This window comes from Macrobrachium nipponense, chromosome 36 (genome assembly GCF_015104395.2).
Source record: "Macrobrachium nipponense isolate FS-2020 chromosome 36, ASM1510439v2, whole genome shotgun sequence".
NCBI classification, from domain to species: domain Eukaryota; kingdom Metazoa; phylum Arthropoda; class Malacostraca; order Decapoda; family Palaemonidae; genus Macrobrachium; species Macrobrachium nipponense.
Window position 1 is genome coordinate 44,961,046 of NC_087220.1, and position 15,492 is coordinate 44,976,537.

At 40.0% G+C, this 15,492-nt stretch overlaps 1 protein-coding gene across 3 annotated transcripts in view; it reads left to right on the forward strand.

Moving 5' to 3' along the window:
* The window catches only part of LOC135203593 (prolyl 3-hydroxylase OGFOD1-like), a 286,279-nt gene that overhangs the window by 230,840 nt on the left and 39,947 nt on the right, over positions 1-15,492 (forward strand). For all 3 annotated transcript variants that reach the window (XM_064233383.1, XM_064233384.1, XM_064233385.1), the window contains 3 exons: positions 8,553-8,709; positions 13,862-13,978; positions 14,847-14,938. In XM_064233383.1, coding sequence (XP_064089453.1) covers positions 8,553-8,709; positions 13,862-13,978; positions 14,847-14,938 — 366 coding nt within the window. The remainder of the gene's footprint in view (positions 1-8,552; positions 8,710-13,861; positions 13,979-14,846; positions 14,939-15,492) is intronic.

Genomic DNA, 15,492 nt, shown 5'->3' on the forward strand with positions numbered 1-15,492 from the left:
CCTCTGTTCCTCTCTCCAGAGGCCTGACACTTCCTCCTTTCCCAGAGTTGCTCCCCAGCCTGTCATGGACGCGTTTGTAAATAACACTAGGTCGGTGCTTCGAAGACAGAGGGACACTCCTTTTGAAATCTTGATGGGATCGAGCCACCACTTTAGGTGGTTCTTGACCAAAGGAGAGATTCTCAAAATTTCTTCTAGGTTTTCTTTGTTTTGCCAGTTTTCCGCTAAGAAAAACTGGAGCGGCCTGAGGTGCAGCCTCCCTAGAGAAACAAACCTCTCCAGCGATGAAATGGTCCCCAGCAGACTCATCCATTCCTTCGCCGAGCATGTTTCTTTCTCTAAGAAGGTTGACACTTTTCCTAAGCCTTTCCGCTGACGTTCTAGCGATGGAAAAGCCCGAAAAGCCACTGAATCCATCTGAATCCCCAGATACACGATGGACTGTGTTGGGGTCAGATGGGACTTTTCGGAATTGACCAGGAGGCCTAAGGCCTTCGTCAACTGTAACGTCGTCTGAAGGTCCTCCAGACACCTTGCTCTCGACGACGACCGTATGAGCCAGTCGTCTAGGTAGAAGGAGACTCGTATCTTCGAGAGGTGAAGCCACTTTGCCACGTTCCACATGAGAAGAGTGAAAATCATGGGAGCTGTGCTTAGCCCGAAGCATAGAGCTCTGAACTGGAAGACCTGTCCTCTCAAAACGAACCTGAGGAACTTCCTGGACCGAGGATGGATGGGGACATGGAAGTAGGCGTCTTGGAGGTCCAATGACACCATCCAGTCCCTGGTCTCAAAAGCTCCCAGAACCGACTGCGATGTTTCCATTTTGAAACTTTCTTTCTTTACAAAAAGGTTCAGTCTGCTGACATCTAGGACAGGTCTCCATCCCCCAGACTGCTTCAGAACCAGGAATAACCTGTTGCAGAAGCCTGGGGAATCTGTAGAGAGCACTCGTTCTACGGCTCTCTTCTCGATCATCTGATCTAGTAGATCGAGGAGAATCTGTTGCTTCTGTGGCTGATATGATGGCGACAGGTCTATGGGCTTTGTGCTCAAAGGAGGTATGGAGAGGAAGGGAATCTTGTAGCCCTTCTCTATAGTCTCGAGGGGACCAAGTGTCCGTCCCCCTTGCTCTCCAAGCCTCTGCGAAGAGAGAGTGTCTCCCTCCCACCGGTGCCTGAAGGGCAAGGTCGTCATTTCTTCCCCCTGGGTTTTGCGGGGGTTCTGCCTCTAATAAAGCCCCTTCCTCGAGTAGAAGCTCTTGAGGGTGCTCTGCCACGAAAGGGCTTAAAATTCTTCTTAGGAACTTGAGTTATCCGAGAAGAAGATTGCGCCATAGGACGTCTAGATGACTGAGACAGCAAATCCTGCGTCGCTTTCTCCTTAAGGTTCACAGATAAATCTTTTATCATGCTTTCTGGAAAAAGATGAGAAGAAAAGGGGGCGAATAGTAAATCTGCTTTTTGTGTAGGGGAAACTGATTTAGCAGTAAAACTGCAGAAAAGCGCTCGTTTCTTTAATATCCCCGTAGTGAAGTGGGCTGCCAGCTCATCTGAGCCATCCCTCACTGCTTTATCCATACATGACAGGACGCTCAATAATTCTTCTAATGAAACTGATTCCGGGCTCTTAGACTGCAAACCTAAAGCTCCTAAGCACCAGTCTAGGAAGTTAAATACTTCCAGCGTCCTGTATAATCCTTTCAGATGGTGATCCATTTCGGACATAGTCCATGAAACCTTAGCCGAGGACAGGTAAGATCTCCTCAGTGCATCGACCAGGTTTGAGAAGTCACCTTGTGCAGACGATGGAAGCCTCAACCCTGTTTCTTCTCCGGTCTCGTACCATATAAAGGCTCTCCCGTTTAGCTTAGCTGGAGGAAGAGCAAAGGAAGTCTTACCCTTCGTCTTCCTTGATTCCATCCAGTCATTCATTCTCTTGAACGCTCTCCTAGTAGAGAGCGAAGAAGCCATTCTAATAAACCCAGGAGCTTTCCTAGTCTTTGATGAGGATAGTTGCGAAGGTGGGGAGAGAGGAACTGGGGCCTGAAACTTGTCCGTAAACAAGTCCTTCAGGAGGCGTGTTAACGTCTTATAATCCGTAGATGCGGACTCTGAAGGCTCTTCCTCCTCCGCAGGACGAGAATCGCTAGAAGACTCCTTTATCTTGACAAGCAGTAGGGTCCTTAGCTGGACAAGAAGCCATTAAACCTAGAGGCGGCCTCTATCCGCCGGAGGGATAGACGAGGCAATGCGCGAATGCTTCGCTGTTGCCTTTGAAACCTTAAGACTTTCTTGTAAAGGCATGTCTCTTGAAGCAACTTGGGGAAAAGGCTCTTCAAAAGCCTCCTTGCGGGACTCCTGTCGAACTTCTCGAAGTGGAATACGCCTATCCTTCTGAAAGGCAGAAAAGTCCGATTTAAGTTGAACTTCCCGAATTGTAGGACGTCTAGCGCCATCCAGAGTGTCCTTATTAAAGGAGCGAGTATTGCGACTCGTAGGAAGTCGCACGTCTCCCAGTGCAAGCTGTCGAGCTTCTCGCTGAGCTTCATTGTCTATAAGACGTACCGCTTCATGCAAGGCTTCTTCCTGAACATCCTGGTAAAAATCTTGACCAGACGGTCGTTTATCAACTAGAAAAGAGTCCTCAAAAGCGTCCTGAAGCGGGTCTCGCTCCGAGGGACGTCGAGCGTCTCAAACTATGCTCAGGACGCTTAGCTTGCATCGGGGCGTCCTCGCGAGCGTCCTGGTGAGTCTTACGACTTTCTTTTGAGAGACGAGAGCTCTCACACTCCAAACCACGAACATTTCGTTGATATTCATGTACCAATTCCCTCTCTTTGAGGGGTATGAACAGAATCATACTCTGAGCGTTGATCTCTTTGAAGGGAAGGTATCCGAGATCCTTTGCGAACGTCCTGATACTTCGGGCGTCGGAAGATATGGTAGGCTCTCTCATGTAAGAAACGTCGAGTTGATCGAGCAGGATTATCATGATAGTCATGACGTGAAAGGCGTTGTGTCAGAAGGGATTCCTTAGAAGGGCCTTCTTCCCCTTCCAGTTGATAAACTCGACGCTCGGCAGGATCTTGAGGTACTTGACGAGGAGGGATCTTCATGACAAGAGGAGCGCGTTGATCTTGAAGCGTACGATGGTCTGCGGAAGTCTGGTGAACGTCGTCACGAAGCTTCTCTTGAACGTTCTCTACCTCCTGACAAAAGCGGGGGTCGCCTGTGCAACATCCAATGCCTCTGTCACCCCCCCCCCCCCCCCCCCCCCCCCCCCACCCCCCCCCCCCCCCCCCCCCCGCTTCTGGAAACTCTCACCAGTAGCACTTGCGTGTTCCTGGTTCAGTCAGAAGAATCCAGAAGAGGACGGAGAAGGGGAGGTTGAAGAACGAGGAGAAGCCGACAAGGGTTGTTTCGATCTTTTAACAGGGAGCCAAAGATCCTTTCTACGACGTTGGGGCTCTGCCTCTTTCCTTGCGAAGAAAGAGGACAATTGCTGACGCAACTGCATATGTGTCTCTTTAGAAGAAGAAGTTCTACGTCCAGGAGAAGGATTCATCATGTGAGAAGAAGAAGGGCGAGGGGACGCCCTCTTCTTTCTCTCAACTTTAGGGCGACGATAGTGCTTGAAAGCGTCCTCATCAGAAGACGTCCTGTATCTCTTCTTAGGAGTCAAGTCCTCGAAGCATTCGGGTGAGACAAAAGAACAGGACGTGAAGCGTCCTCTTCCATAAAACCTCTCTTAAGAGGGCGAGAAAGACGATGGCCGCCTGTGCAACATCTAACGTCAATCCCGCTCTCCCCATGAGAGGCCCTCCGAGAGCTCCATCCCCAGTGAGGAAAGGACGCCTCGGAGGAAGAAAAGCACTCTTTCAAAATCCGTGCTCGTTCCCGAGCTTTGGCAGCCTGGGAAGCGTCCACAGGTTCTGCCAAAGGGACGCCAGACCTGTAGTTATTTCCCGTAGCCCTCCTTCGGTTTTCGACTTGTCCATTCCCCAAGTCCTGGGAGTTCGACAGAGGTCTATACCTAGAGGCGTTATGGGACCGATCTGACGCCCCCTCCACAACACTAGGGGCACTAACGTTCTCACTACACGTCACATTGGTATTTAGCGCAAGCACTTTTGATTCTAGAGCACGAATCGACTCCATGATGGAAGAAAGGGCAATACCTTCCGAAGGCATCACTTCATTGCCCGAAGGCAAATCCACAGGGTTAGGTGTAACAACATCTACAGATGGGTTAGAATGCAAATTACTCCCCTGACTCTTTACAGAAGCACTTCTGGAGGAAGATCTCCTGATTCTATCCCGTTCAAGCTTACGAACATAAGAATCATAAGTCTTCCATTCATTGCCAGTCAATCTTTCACACTCCTTACACCTATCATTCATCAAACAAACATGATTTCTACATTTCGTGCACACTGTATGAGGGTACACCAAAGCCTTCGGTAGCCTAACCTCATATTCCAGCACGCAACACACTCTGAAACTAGTAGAACTAGATCCAGACATATTTTACAAGAAATCCAAAACCAAATTCAATCAAAACCACAATCGCGTATGCCAAGCCACGGAGCAAAGTCCAAAAACCAAGAGACAATCAGAATACTCAAGTGACCAAAGAAGTTTTCCAAAATCCTATGCGGAGGTACTGGAAACAGTTGTTTACAGAACCGGCGACAGAGAAAATCTGAATAGAAGATGGGAATGGTTCCTGATACCCGCCTCCCAGCGGCGGGATTGGGTACTAACCACCTGGCCGACCACTGTGTGTGCCGGGAGTTTTGAAATTCTGTCGGACTTCGGAGAATACAGATATATATATATATATATATATATATCTGGCAGGTAAGTGTCATGAACAAACAAAAAATGTGTTGCAGATAATAACAGAGTCCCCCAAAATGATAAGATTAAAGACAGATAATATGATAAAGATATTTCCGGAGAACTTCTGGAAGAAAGAGAAATTAGCAACAAAGATAAAAAAAGTCTGCAGGCTCTCCCCATGAGAGGCCCTCCGAGAGCTCCATCCCCAGTGAGGAAAGGACGCCTCGGAGGAAGAAAAGCACTCTTTCAAAATCCGTGCTCGTTCCCGAGCTTTGGCAGCCTGGGAAGCGTCCACAGGTTCTGCCAAAGGGACGCCAGACCGGTAGTTATTTCCCGTAGCCCTCCTTCGGTTTTCGACTTGTCCATTCCCCAAGTCCTGGGAGTTCGACAGAGGTCTATACCTAGAGGCGTTATGGGACCGATCTGACGCCCCCTCCTCAACACTAGGGGCACTAACGTTCTCACTACACGTCACATTGGTATTTAGCGCAAGCACTTTTGATTCTAGAGCACGAATCGACTCCATGATGGAAGAAAGGGCAATACCTTCCGAAGGCATCACTTCATTGCCCGAAGGCAAATCCACAGGGTTAGGTGTAACAACATCTACAGATGGGTTAGAATGCAAATTACTCCCCTGACTCTTTACAGAAGCACTTCTGGAGGAAGATCTCCTGATTCTATCCCGTTCAAGCTTACGAACATAAGAATCATAAGTCTTCCATTCATTGCCAGTCAATCTTTCACACTCCTTACACCTATCATTCATCAAACAAACATGATTTCTACATTTCGTGCACACTGTATGAGGGTCCACCAAAGCCTTCGGTAGCCTAACCTTACATTCCAGCACGCAACACACTCTGAAACTAGTAGAACTAGATCCAGACATATTTTACAAGAAATCCAAAACCAAATTCAATCAAAACCACAATCGTGTATGCCAAGCCACCGAGCAAAGTCCAAAAACCAAGAGACAATCAGAATACTCAAGTGACCAAAGAAGTTTTCCAAAATCCTAGGCGGAGGTACTGGAAACAGTTGTTTACAGAACCGGCGACAGAGAAAATCTGAATAGAAGATGGGAATGGTTCCTGATACCCGCCTCCCAGCGGCGGGAATGGGTACTAACCACCTGGCCGACCACTGTGTGTGCCGGGAGTTTTGAAATTCTGTCGGACTTCGGAGATACAGCTATATATATATATATATATATATATATATATATATATATATATATATATATATATATATATATATATATGTATATATATATATCTGGCAGGTAAGTGTCATGAACAAACAAAAAATGTGTTGCAGATAATAACAGAGTCCCCCAAAATGATAAGATTAAAGACAGATAATATGATAAAGATATTTCCGGAGAACTTCTGGAAGAAAGAGAAATTAGCAACAAAGATAAAAAAAGTCTGCAGGCGAGAATTCGTAGTTGAAGATAGATTCCTGCAATGAAGAAAGATTAAGATTACGTATAACTCACCCCAGGAATAATGGACGATCGACTCGTGTATGGATAGCACTTCACTGATACACACCTGAATGAATAAAAGATTGTACTTAGCTGCGTATTTAAGAGAGATGTAGTGTTTTGATGACGTCAGCCTCTCCTGCTCGTCTCGCTCCCGCGGTTGACCGATATTTTAGCCTCGCCTTCTACTTGTGCGTTGTTTATTTATAGAATGATTCGCTTCCCATTGAAGATTCGATGCTGCAAACACGTCCGGTTTGATTCTCGAAGATATGTAATGAAAGTCGTTCTCTAAACGTTGGTTTAGCTGCTTGAATGCATCTCGATGAAGGACACTTCTTAGTGTTCGTAGGATGTTTACGGTTGCCTCTGTTGATTGAAGATCCTCTTTCCTCTGTTTACTTCTGATATGTTACATTTTCCGATGATTCCGTTTGCTTCGGTTGACGTAGAGACTTAATTCTGCCACCAATATACGGGTTCTGCCTTTGTATAGGATGGCAACCCGTTGAATGTTTATTTCTTGCGACTGTTATACGCAAGCATACTGTTTCTACTTCCCATTCTCGTGTGAGTGACATCGAGGTAGAGATATTTTCAAAGTTCCCATTTGGTTTCTTCTTCAGTATAGGGGAGATGACTCAAACTCCTGGTATCAAACTTGACAGTTTATTACAACTCCATCACAGGAGTATAGGAAGAGTGAAATCAGAGAACTGCTCTGATTGAAGAGAAGTAGAGATCTAAAAATGACAAGTCTTTCACTAAGATAGCCGACAATAGCTATCTCAGCATATACAACATACAGACATATGAACATGTGACTCGGGAAGTCACGTGTTTCCTCTGCAAGTGATAGGTCACCAGCTTCTCATGGGAAGGTGCTGTGACCTGTTTTGCAAGAAATGATAATGTTGACAAAGGCAAATGCAAACCAGGGCGTTGCAAGCATAGCATGGCAGTGTCTAGCTTACGTCCTGTTATGGATACCTATCACGCTCCTATCTCGCCAATGGCCCTTTGGGTCATGGGGAATTTTTTCATTTATATAAAATATATTTAATAATAATGTAATTTATTTCACCTACAGGTCATGGCAGACATCCCAAAAGTTCTGTTTTTTTTTCCTATACTCTAGCAACACTTGTCACAAGCTCAAACAAATTTGACTACACTGTGTATCAACAGATGGCAAAGATGTTTTGACCCATAGGCGCCACAGCGGCAAACCACGGGTCTTCCCAACAGGCGAGTATGCTAATTATTAATGGGGAAGGTTTGACAATAGTACTGCAACCATACCCAGCATGCTTAGGTAAGTCACCACAGAATTCACCCTAAAAAAGATAAGTTCACAATTAGTTTTTTGTTCTTTTGTTTGTTCTTTGCTACACAACCTAAAGGTATTTGGAATAAAGAATAAGGCCTTGAAATTAGTGGCTTGATCCTGGTCCAAAAATGTTTTTGAGTTGTTGGGATTCAGATCCAAGAGCTTTACATCACCTGTCAATTTCTTTGTAAAGCTCCTTGAGGATGAGACAGTGACTACACTATCAAAAAATAGGTTTTGATATAAGAAAAATCTATTTTTGGTAGTCACTGTTGAGTCCTCAAAACCCTCCCACTTCCCTGATGAGAAAATACATGGGTTTTGGATAAGGCATCGTCATACATTGACCAACAGAAAGGAATGGCATTTTGGTTGTATGTGAACAATATGACTGTGTATGCACATAACCACTTCTTGCAGTTTTGACCTAGATGTAGTATTAGTGTTCGCTGAGGATAATAAAAAGTGATCTCTTACCCTGAGTCCATTTATATTCTATCATGTGTTATAATGTCTATCATTACGACATAATACCCGGCCACAAGACCAGTTAAGAGAATTCTTTGACATTAGTCTGGGTCACCATGGAGCTCTGGATAAACCATGGAAAGAGTAATCCTTGAAGACTCAACAGCAACTATCAAAAATAGGTTTTTCCTTTGTCAAAACCTGTTTTATGCTTGCATTTTTAAAGAAAAGGTAATAATCCTGCAATAGTTCTTTTAGCTTTATAAAAGAAAATATATTTATAAGGAAATTAATGTTAATATCTCAAGTTAAAATTAAATTACATTTCTATATTTTAAGGATGATGCTTATTTATATTAGTACAAAATGATAACTGATTTGAGCCTCATACTTATATGCTTATGAATATATTCTTTTACAGTTTAAACAGACATCTGACTTGAAATCTGTGTCATCTCCATGTATAGAAAGTTTAAGAAAATTCTTTTATGGTGATTTTCGGAAGTGGCTATCTGATGTTACGGGGATTGAGCTCAATGACACTGTAGACATGAGCTCATCACGTTATGAATATACAGGTATGTGTATGTGTATTAAGTACTGTTGTAGGTTATTTATATGTAATCATCCTCAAATTTTGCATTTTCACATCTGGTTTTCATTTATGGGGTTGGACCTCAATTGGTTTCTCTCCATTCTTATCTATATGTATCTTGTATACATTCTGCCAGAACTTTTATGCAGCCAGTCTTCACATATGACCCTCTTGCCTGTAAGATCTGGGCCTTATCTGTGGTCATCAGTTTATCCAGACCTCTGAGCCTTTATTAGGCTCAGAGGTCTGGATAAGTTAATCCTATATACTATAATAATAATAATCATACTGATTGTCCCACCTCTGTTCCCATCATATTTGTAAACCATCTAAATTTTTGAACTTTCAATCAGTTTTGTAGTTTCTAAACATCTTTGTTACTTCCCCATTTATGATGAAATCTTTCCAACTCACTGTAGCCATGAATCTCAGCATTTTTTCATCACACCTTTTTAGGATTTTCTCAACCTTTTTAGCTCCCATGTCTCCTGCAAACATAAGGACAGGTATCAGAACATTTTGTGCTTTCTATATTGGGTTTCTTTCTCTCAGTAGTCCAGCAACTTTCTTTTTTTAATTGAATGGATTAATTTATTTTCTAAGTGCCCACATTCCAGTTACAAAATCCACAAAAAAAAAACTTCCACAATAGACATCTAAGCTTCATTTTTGAGGCCAGTTGAACAACCTAATGATGCCTTAGGTCAGATGTGTAGGCCAAGACTTATAACTGACCAGAAAGGTTGCCTTTTTGAGACCATCTACAGCTGACAGGCTCAGTGAGCTCAAGACTCCTCACTAGATTGATGTTTAAGTTACTCAATGAAATGCCTGTGGTTTATAGTATTTTTCAATATTCACATAGAATGTGAAGGAAACTAATTTTCTGAAGATTTCATGACATTTATTTCTCAACAACTTCAAGCCATAACAAAAATGAAAACTTTATTTATTGGGCACAAAATAAGGACTTTAAGGGGGCCGGCCAGCTAATGCCGTTTTTCAACAACAGGACTTTGACATTCATACCACTTAATAAGGTGACTTGGGACATATCCAAACCGCATATGATTTTCGCCTCTGACCTTCGGTTTTGTGACGCCAGGGCAATTTATCCCGAAAATAACAATTTTTCAAATTCTATCTCCCTTGATATTTAATATTAAGACCTACGATTACTACCATATATAGACCTGATGTCGACCTCCAATCAAATGGAGAGCTTTTTTTCTAAAAGTCATTTTTTTGCTAGATATGAATTTTTCAATATGGTAAAAAAATAACCCCTATAAATCACGAGAAAAAAATTAAAAAAAAAAAAGACGAAACAAAAATTGGAAAAAAGGGCTCTATTTGATTGTTCTATAATGTCTTTCTGAGTTACATACCAAATTCCAATGTTATAGCTTTAAAACTAAGTGAGGAGATAGATTTTGAAGGTCAATAAGTATAGTTTTGAGATACGGCCGTTCAAAGTTTTCATTCGTATTTCTATAAAGACAATGTTAACCCTTAAACGCCGAAGCGGTAAAAAAAAATGTCTCCCATGTGCCGGAGGTGTTTCAGAGTTAGCGCGGAAGCGGAAAAAATATTTTTTTCAAAAAATCACAGCACGCTTAGTTTTCAAGATTAAAGAGTTCATTTTTGGCTCCTTTTTTTGTTTTTTGTCATTGCCTGAAGTTTAGTATGCAACCATCAGAAATGAAAAAAATTATCATTATCATATATAAATAATGCGATATATGATTGCGCAAAAACGAAATTTCATATATAATTGTATTCAAATCGCGCTGTGCGCAAAACGGTTAAAGATAACAAGTTACTTTTTTTTTGTTGTAAGGTACACTAAATTGCACTTATTTTGGTATATAACACATTGTAAAACGATAAAAGGAACACAGAGAAAATATTATCACAAAATAATGCATGAATTCGTAACGCGCGGACGTAAACAAATATTTTTTTCAAAAATTCACCATAAATCTAAATATTGGCCTAGAGACTTCCAATTTCTTTCAGAATGAAGACAAATGATTGAATATTACTATACTATAAGAATATTAGCTTACAAATGCAGTTTTCGACCATATCTGACGAGTTAAAGTTGACTGAATGTCGAATTTTTTTTATATATATTTTTTTATATGCATTTATTTCGGAAATAAGAAAAGCTGCAACTTTTAAATATTTTTCGTTTTATTCTACATGAAATTGCGCACATTTTCATATATAAAACTCTATGAAATGCCTAATATGAAATGGAGCAAATATTCCGAGAATGGGACGTACACATTTCGGAGATTTGTGGCGGAGAATCCGCGCGCAGAGGGAAGGAAAGTTTTTTTTTTAAATTCACCATAAATTTAAATATTTTGCTAGAGACTTCGAATTTGTTTCAAGATGAAGATAAATGACTGAATATTACTAGACTGTAAGAGTTTTAGCTTACAATTGCGTTTTTTCGCCCATTCGGTAGAGTCAAAGTTGACCGAACGTGGTTTTTTTTCTTTTTATCGTGATTTATATGCAAATATTTCAAAAATGAGAAAAGCTACAACCTTCAATTATTTGTTGTTGTATTCTACATGAAATTGCACACATTTTAATATATAAAACTTTATGTAACGGCTAATTTAAAATGGTGCAAACATTACCACATTCGCACGTATGATATTTTCGGAAGAGTTACCGCGCGGGCGTAAAAATTTTTTATTTTTTTCATAAATTTACCATAAATCGAAATATTGTGCTAGAGACTTCCAATTTGTTGCAAAATGAAGGTAAATGCTTGAAAGCGTTTTAGCTTACAATTGCGTTTTTCGACCATTTCGGTAGAGTCAAAGTTGACCGAAGGTTGAAAATCTGTCACTTATCATTTTTTATATGAAAATATTTCAAAATTGATAAAAGCTACAACCATGGGTTGTTTTTAGTTGTATTGTGCATGAAATTGCGCACATTTTCATATATAAAACTTTATGTAACTGCTAATTTAAAATGGTGCAAACATTACCACAATCGCATGTATGATTTTTTTCGGAAGAGTTACCGCGCGGACGTAAGGAAAAAGTTTTTTTCATAAATTCACCATAAATCAAAATATTGTGCTAGAGACTTCCAATTAGTTGCAAAATTAAGGTAAATGATTGAATATTACTATAATATAAGAGTTTTAGCTTACAATTGCGTTTTTCGACCATTTCGGTAGAGTCAAAGTTGACCAAAGGTTGAAATTTTGGCACTTATCGTTATTTATATGAAAATATCTCAAAACTGATAAAAGCTACAATCATTAGTATTTTTTTGTTGTGTTCTACATAAAAATCTGCACACTTTCATATATAAAACTTTATGTAACGGCTAATTTAAAATGGTAAAAAAATTATGTCAAAGTGACGAAATAATTTCCGAGATGTGTCACAGATACTTTTTAGTGCGGCAAGAAAGAAATTCGCACTTGCGCGCCTGCATAACGATTGTAAACAAAACAACACCTTGATCCGTGAACTCCCAGCATCCCCCAAGGCGCGTGATTCAAGAGTTTTCGGCTGGTAGGCCTAAAAGTATTTTTCCGCGAATTTTTAAAAAAACTTTTGTATGTCGACGTAAAATACGTCCAGTCGGCACCCGGGAGACAAAAAATGTCGACGTAAAATACGTCCAGTCGGCGTTTAATGGTTAATAAATAATGATTATTATGAATGTATATCTTTTTTGTGTATTAATAAACCAAAACTATTTTATTTATCATAATTTAATCATAAATGATGATCCCTTTGCTCATGTATCGTAGCCTGGGGCACTGCTTGAGGCAAGATGGGGCACTCCTTCCTACGTAACCCCCTCTCTCCCCTTCACTAACTCGGCTTATTACAGCGAATTTTCTTCTGTATGTTAGCAAGATGTTTTCCTTGTATTTTCATCTTTGGCATGATGACATTCTTGCCGAAACAAAGATAAACAAACGTAAATGCAAGAGAATGTCAAAGGTGAAACTCAAAGGTGTACTCTCTTTTTACAAAGACAATTTAATAAATCATCATTATTATGAATTTCATATTCCATTTTGGGTATTAAAAAACCAAAACTATGTTATTTATCATAAATAAAGGTCTCTTTGCTCAAAGATCGTAGCCTTGGGCACAGTGTGACGTGCGCTGTCAGCCAAGAAGGGGGCGTTACTAGGCAACCCTCCCCTCTCTCTTCACTAACTACGCGTATATTATGATATTCTGTAATAATACTTGAGCGATTTTTCTTCGTCTGTATGTTAGCGAGATTTTTTCCTTGTCTTTTCCTTATTGGCATGATGAACTTCTTGCCGAAACATGCATAAACATACGTAAAAGCAAGCGAATGTCACGAAGTGAAACTCGAACGTGTAATCTACTTGAAGTCTATGGTCCAACTGATTCATGATTGAACCAGATACTCGCTTGAGTCGCTTCTGCGAGCCACGGAATCTCTACAGATGCCATTTCTCACTATTCTTTGCCAATAATTATCAAAATTTACGATAACAAAAGAAATATTGCATTTTCTTGTACGGATGAATGTCTTGGGCTTATTGAGTTATGTTTACTAATTACCCTGTAACTACGAAAGTAAGAGGAATTTTGACGAAATATTTCGTATACGTATTCTCAATTGCCATATGAAGCTCCATGAATTTTTTCATGATTTTGCATTTTTCGCCCTATACCACCATATATAGGGGTTCCGGCCGGCCCCCTTAACACTAACACTGTCACTTGCAACACAGACTTGTGTTCTCTGAAGAACTTCAGTTAAAATCTGCCCTATTCCATGATGATAGTTTTGGTCAACTTAATTAACTGGCACAACTGCTAAGATCAACCCCCTCTCTCTCTCTCTCTCTCTCTCTCTCTCTCTCTCTCTCTCTCTCTCTCTCTCTCTCATCTCTCTCTCTCATATTACTGCAGCCATCTTTCTTTCTTGCTGTGATGTAAGAAGAGTAGTGTTATTTTAAATTTACTTTCATATGCAGTAACAGTGTTTGTTGTTTGTTGTATGATGTAAGAATAAGATTTTGTAAATAAGAATCTTCACTTATTATCCTTGTCATAGATTCGTAAGTAATTCAGTACCAAGTTTATGCATTTTTTTCTTATCAGATGTCCTTTTGTGCCATGATGATGAATTAAAGGGAAGACGTGTAGCCTATATATTATATCTGACACCTCCATGGTATGAAAAAGATGGCGGAACACTTGATCTTTTTGATGTGGATAGTAAGTAGTACCCTTGATCTAATTTTACCTTGTATTTTTCTTGAAGCTATATTGATAGAAAATTGTGTATTAATGGGGTAGAATTTAACTGTATGGTTTATGGATGTGACTTGTTCACATATGTAATTATGAGCATCACTGTTCATATGATTGTATAATACTTGTTGGAACAGATAATGGGCGTATAAAAGAAAGCAGTACAGTTGAACATAATTACGTATTTGGTTGATATTTTCATGAAAAAGATGTTTAAAACATGTAGCTGTGTAAATTAAGATTCATTTTAGTTCAACAGAAGTATTGATCAGAATCTGCAAACATTGATTACATGGCACTGTATTTGTGTCATTATTATTAACTAGTTTAATCACACCACTGAACTCAGTTGTTTAGCTCTCACAGGCTTGGCCTGTATTTGTACCATTTTATATTCAGTTAGTGACACTAGCAGTTGGAGTGTCAATTTTTAAGATTACTTTTGTGTAGCATACATTAGATTTATGAAAGTTAAGTTCATAACAGAAATACAGGTAGTATTGCTATGTAATCAAATGTTGTCATGCATGTTTATATGAAGTACTGAATTTTAACAATGAATGCATGTTATCTTTTAATGCTGTGAAGACAATTTTTTATACATATTGGCATCATGGAAAGATGCAGGGGATGAAGATATTTGGCTGCAGCCAGACAGGGAGATTGGAGATAATGTTACCATGTGTCTAATAGCATTGAAAAGAAGGTTGACACTTGTGATCAGGAATTTATATTTTACTCATTAAAATTGAGTGTATGTTACTTGAAGCCTTTACCTTAAAATTTTTGAATAAAATAGACATCTCACTGACTGTTGGTCATACTATTTCAGATAAAGGGCAACCAAGGGATGTTGTTGCATCGCTTCTGCCCAAGTGGAACACACTTGCGTTTTTTGAAGTTTCCCCAGTGTCGTTTCATCAGGTAAGCCTACAGCTTTATCATGACTTATCCAAATTACATAACCATTTTACATTGATTTGTGTTTTCATGGTTGATGGCTTACATTAGAATGCGAATTCAGTGCAAATAGACAATGCATCATAGTTTGTTTAATGTAAATTTGCATCAGGTAATGAGGTTCATAAATGTTAGTAGCCAGTGATTGGTATTATTATAAAGTTATACTGTGGAAAAGTTGCAGCTTTACGTACTGAGTTGGTTTATTAAAGACCTCTTCAGTATTTGTGCTGTATCATTTAAATTTTATCTTGTGGACCCTAACATACAGCGCATACAAAATCTTCTTAAGCTTCAATTCTGTTGTCCCCTAAATCTGCTCAGTGGCTGTGCATCTTCCACAGCACCATCTGTTTTCTGCTGTAGCATTGTATCCTCCTTCACATGTTACATGCATTGTCCAATGCAACCTTTTAGATTTTATGAAATTTAGGCAGAAGCATATTTTTCTCTTCAAATTAAAAAATAAATTACCTGACTTGAATGCATTTTAAAAACATTATATTTTTTTCTTCAAA